Source organism: Henckelia pumila, unplaced genomic scaffold (assembly GCF_033568475.1).
Source record: "Henckelia pumila isolate YLH828 unplaced genomic scaffold, ASM3356847v2 CTG_418, whole genome shotgun sequence".
Taxonomy (NCBI): domain Eukaryota; kingdom Viridiplantae; phylum Streptophyta; class Magnoliopsida; order Lamiales; family Gesneriaceae; genus Henckelia; species Henckelia pumila.
Window position 1 is genome coordinate 29,941 of NW_027331823.1, and position 5,623 is coordinate 35,563.

Here is a 5,623-nt window from a genome sequence, read left to right on the forward strand (position 1 = left end):
GAAACTTTGTGATTTTTTTAGAATATTATGTGACCTTTCAAAAATACATGTCGGCATCCACGACCACCACAGAAGCAATTTCTCGCTAACAGGATGGACCCCAATAAAAAAAAAAAAGTTTCAAGATTGAAAACGAAAATTCATTATTAACATATCAAAATAAAAAAATGTAAATTACAGGATCCATAATTCAGGATTATTTATTTACCTTCATTGTGTGTACTTGACCTCTTACATAGAACGATAACTTAGAATAATACAGTCTTTTGAATTTACCTTTTGAATATTACGGTTTCTAGATCATATCACATTTTTTTTAAAAAAATATATTCAAAATTAGCTACGATTTTTAAAAAAAGCGTAGCAAAATTGCTACGGTTTTTTTAAAAACCGTAGTAATGTTTTGTATGGTAAAATCATTGCAAAACCGTCGCAAAATACGACAGTTTCTAAAAACTGTAGAAATGTGTTCCCGACGAACCATTATGCGATGCCTTCGAAAACCGTGGAAAAAGCGTCACAAATTTGCTACGAAAAAACCGTAGCAAATTTTATTTATTTATTTATTTTTGTAGTGATTAGTGTTTTCCTTTGATCGGATACTATATTGTTTGTCAGAAATTATTTATGTGATCGACATGGAAATTGACATGGATTTTGGAATGAAACTTTGTGATTTTTTTAGAATATGATGCGGCCTTTCAAAAATACATGTCGACATCTGCGACCATCACAGAAGCAATTTCTCGCTAACAGGATGGACTCCAATAAAAAAAACAAGTTTCAAGATTGAAAACGAAAATTAATTATTAACATATGAAAATAAAAAATGTAAATTACAGGATCCATAATTCAGGAATATTAATTTACCTTTATTAACTTGACCTCTTACACAGAATGATAACTTAGAATGAATATTACGGTATTTTGAATTAGCCTTTTGAATATTACAGTTTCTAGATCATATCACAAATATTTTTTTAAAAAATATATTCAAAATTAGCTACGGTTTTTAAAAAAGCGTAGCAAAATTGCTACAGTTTTTAAAAAACCATAGTAATGTCTTGTATGATAAAATCGTTGCAAAACCGTCGTAAAATGCGACAGTTTCTAGAAAACTGTAGAAATGTGTTCCCGACTAACCATTATGTGATGCCTTCGAAAATCATTAACTTGACCTCTTACACAGAATGATAACTTAGAATTAATATTACAGTATTTTGAATTTACCTTTTGAATATTATAGTTTATAGATCATATCACAATTTTTTTTTTAAAAAAATATATTCAATATTAGCTACGGTTTTTAAAAAAGCGTAGCAAAATTGCTACAGTTTTTTAAAAACCGCTGTAATGTCTTGTATGGTAAAATCGTTATAAAACTGTCGTAAAATGTGACCGTTTCTAAAAAACTGTAGCAATATGTTCCCGACGAACCATTATGTGATGCCTTCGAAAATCGTTGGAAAAAGCGTCGTAAATCTACATTTGCGACACAATTTGTTACAAAAAATCGTAGCAATTTATTTTATTTTTTGTAGTGATTGGTGTTTTTCTTTGATCGGAGACCATATTGTTTGTCAAAAATTACTTATCTAATCGACATGGATATTGACATGGATTTTGGAATGTGTATCAATGGAAGTTTTCTGTTGTATAGAAATTTCCACGTTGCTGTCAAAAGATATATAGCATTTTCACTGTCATTATTTTTTTTTTTGTTTAATTGCTACACAAAATCAAGTGTCGAATTAATTATTCCGCACAATTAATACATCAGAAAACGTCCATTGATAAACACACACACATCGTTTGATATAAAATTCACCACTAATCTAAATTTCATCGTATCAAATGGCAGGCTTGGCAAACTCCCATTGGTTGCAACAACAAATCTTTAGATTTTTGTCACCAAACACACAAAAATCTGAATCTAATGGTGATATCAAAATATTGTAACAGATTAAAAAGTCCTACAACAATGTCTTCGATCTCTTCCTACACGAACAAATGATAGACGACAATTAAATACAGTGCAAAGACGAGAACAAAGACAATTAATGACACAAGAAGACAAGTTTTGAACAATTATTCAAATAATTATATCTCATTTTTATGAGACGATACATTTAATAGTTTTATGTCTAGCTATTATAAATAAGTAAAAATTAGTGTATTTAAACATGTTGCAATGTGAAGGTGAAGATGAATATTTTCTTCTTTCGATAATTTTTAAATAATGGTAGATATTCAATTTTAATAATTTATTGATTTTTTATGTTTGCATAGTGATGGTGAATTGGTTATATTGATTTCAATATAATTATTGTTTTAAAAAATTGTCAAGTAGATCAATGACTATATTTAATGTAAGTACATATCATACACAAAATTTTCATTATAAAAACGTCATTGTTTCATATTAAAATATACTTTAAACTTTAATCATCTCGCAGACGCAGCGCGTGTGCCTCGGTCGCTAGTTCTAAATAAAGAAACAATTTATTGTAAAAAAAAAAAATAAAGAAAAAAATGATTTTTGTCTAGTTGGCAATGAATAACCAAGTCATCCAAAGTCTTCAAGATTTTAAGGCTTGCCAATCTTTTCCCAAGGTCTAGAAATTTCCACGTTGCTGTCAAAATAGCAACTAAACAAAAAAGATGACATGTAAAAAATCTAAGGTCGAATTAATTCTTCCACACAATTAGTACATCAGAAAACGTCCATTGATACACACACACACACATCGTTTGAGATTCCACCACTAATCTAAATTTCATGGTATCAAATGGCAGGCTTGGCAACAACAAATCTTTAGATTTTTGTCACCAAACATACAAAAATCTGAATCTAGTGGTGATATCAAAATGTCCCTAACCAATCACAACACCCCATTTGATTTCCAAAGATAAAGAATACGATAGAGCCCACTTGTATAAATACCTTACTAGCACTTCAACCAAAAATCAACCACTACTCCAAAACAATACAATTAGCAAAACCAGCCTTCTACAAACAGCAATGGCTTCATCTACAATGGCTCTCTCTTCCCCAGCCTTGGCCGGAAAGGCGGTCAAATCACCATCAACTTCAGAGATCACCGGCGCCGGGAGGATCTCCATGAGGAAGACTGCTTCAAAACCTGCTTCATCCGGCAGCCCGTGGTATGGCCCCGACCGTGTCAAGTACTTGGGACCATTCTCTGGTGAGTCCCCAAGCTACCTCACCGGTGAGTTCCCCGGAGACTACGGGTGGGACACCGCTGGACTCTCGGCAGACCCTGAAACATTCGCCAAGAACCGTGAGCTGGAGGTGATCCACAGCAGATGGGCCATGCTTGGAGCCCTGGGATGCGTCTTTCCAGAGCTCTTGTCTCGCAACGGTGTGAAATTCGGTGAAGCCGTGTGGTTCAAGGCTGGTTCACAGATCTTCAGCGAGGGTGGACTGGACTACTTGGGGAACCCGAGCTTGGTGCATGCACAGAGCATATTGGCCATCTGGGCTAGCCAGGTTATACTGATGGGAGCTGTTGAGGGGTACCGTATTGCCGGAGGGCCATTGGGAGAAATCACTGACCCACTGTACCCAGGTGGCAGCTTCGACCCATTGGGTCTTGCTGACGACCCTGAGTCATTCGCTGAGTTGAAGGTGAAGGAACTCAAGAATGGAAGGCTTGCCATGTTCTCCATGTTCGGATTCTTCGTTCAGGCTATCGTCACCGGAAAGGGTCCATTGGAGAACCTCGCCGACCACCTTGCAGACCCAGTCAACAACAATGCATGGGCCTACGCCACAAACTTCACTCCCGGCAAATGAATTTCACTGTTCAATTAAGGATGTATCCGTTTGTAATTAAACTTGTGAATGAATGAGTCGATTTTTTCCAGTGTTCTTATTCTCTTTAACAATTAAGCTTTATTTAACTCAGAACAAACTAAAAATATGTTATCACATTATTTACTCTAGAAATGAATATTTTATAAAAAAAAAAACCTTGAGAGAGGAGTCGGAGGTGTGAAAAACTAAACAAAAGAAGGGAATTTTTGTGTTCGAAGTTCGAACATAGGGGCAAACCCAAGTTTTGTGTGGAGGATACCAATAACTCCTATATATGTGGACACTTCAATACCGGCTAGTTTTGACTCAATAAAAGTGTCTGAATATCTACTTATTCCAATTTCTCGAACTTTTGGAAGAACTTTTTCTACCAAGGGATGTGCTTGAAATCTCCAGTATCTCTTTATCCTTTGTAGAGGGGCTACGCATCTGGAAATTCAGTAAAGATGGCCAATTTGGACCAAAAATCTTTTAACAGTTTTCCTTCATTAATACATCTATACAAAAGCTACGAGAATTCATGACCATAAGACAATGGATCGGTCACGATTAAGACGTTTGCTCACAAATAAACACTACAATTTCTTCCCTTGATGGCTACTAAAGATGTAGCAACATGAATTTAAACTGATACAGAGTTTGACACAGCCGCAAATATATCATTTTGAACGAAAGGACCAATTCTCCTTATGTACATTTCCATATCCCAGCTCATAACCACGTTGTTGAATGGAATCAAAATTTTTTAAAAAAAAAACTCAGAGCAGAGAGTACCTCAAATAAACCTCTGATCGGAAAAGGGGGCAGGCAATGAGAATGGTTCAGATCGAATCTTGTAGAGATTTCCCTAAACACCAACAAAGTTGAGATCGAATCTTGTAAAAACAAGAAAACAAATAGAAAATTAGACCAAAAAACCTCTAATCGGAGAGGAGAGTCGGCGCAACGGGCGGATGGCGGAGGAGATCGAGCATAGCAGCGGTGGAATTCTGCCCTGGATAATGAATGCCAGCTGACGGAGGGAGAGACTGGATTTTATTTTATATATTTTTAAGAAAAATACTTATTAGCGACCAATATTTGGATTTGGTTCCAAATTAGAGACCAAATTAATTATCGGTTTCAAATTAGAGATCAAAATAATTACCAATACCTAATTTGTACTGAAAATCAATCTGTTCCAAAATTGAGACCAAAATATATTGTACGTTTCAAAATTAGAGACCAGATATGAAATCTCGGTCGCAAAAAAGATATTTTTTAATTTTTTAGAAAAGGTCATATTTAAAGATCGAATTTAATCTATCGGTTACTGATTAGAGATCGATGATTGTTTCTATCCCTAATTCCGTTCTAAAAAGGTCAAATTCTCCATAAATTCCCAAAAGGAAACTTAAATGTTTATTCAGTCCCTGTGTAAGACATTTTTTGTTCCAGCTCCCTGACAAATGTCTGTCATTTGTTTGGACTCCCCAATTGAGGTGAAATTATGAAATTACCCTCAAATAATATGAAAACCTACTAATACTCATTGACCAATAAATATTTATTTAATAGTTCTTCTTCTCTCTTTTCAAGCCAAAGTTTTCCCAATTTTCCTTCTACTTGATTCCTTCATTGACGGCTAAATCAACGACGATCAATATATTTGTGTCGATGTTTTGTGCAACAAACTGAGACGAAAGGAGTTTAAAGCGAAGAATCGTTAGATTTTGAAAATCTTTTCGAAGAACCAACATCGAAACAACAAGTTTAAGGTAGATTTTTTTTTTGAAAATTTAAGAA

General features: G+C 34.6%; 1 protein-coding gene across 1 annotated transcript; it reads left to right on the forward strand.

Annotated features, from left to right (window-relative positions):
- The first annotated feature begins 2,741 nt into the window (after positions 1-2,741).
- LOC140871141 (chlorophyll a-b binding protein 3C, chloroplastic-like) lies at positions 2,742-3,887 on the forward strand. The gene has a single exon (XM_073273581.1). It carries the CDS (start codon positions 3,023-3,025, stop codon positions 3,815-3,817), a length of 795 nt encoding a protein of 264 aa, XP_073129682.1. The 5' UTR covers positions 2,742-3,022; the 3' UTR covers positions 3,818-3,887.
- The last annotated feature ends 1,736 nt before the right edge of the window (positions 3,888-5,623 follow it).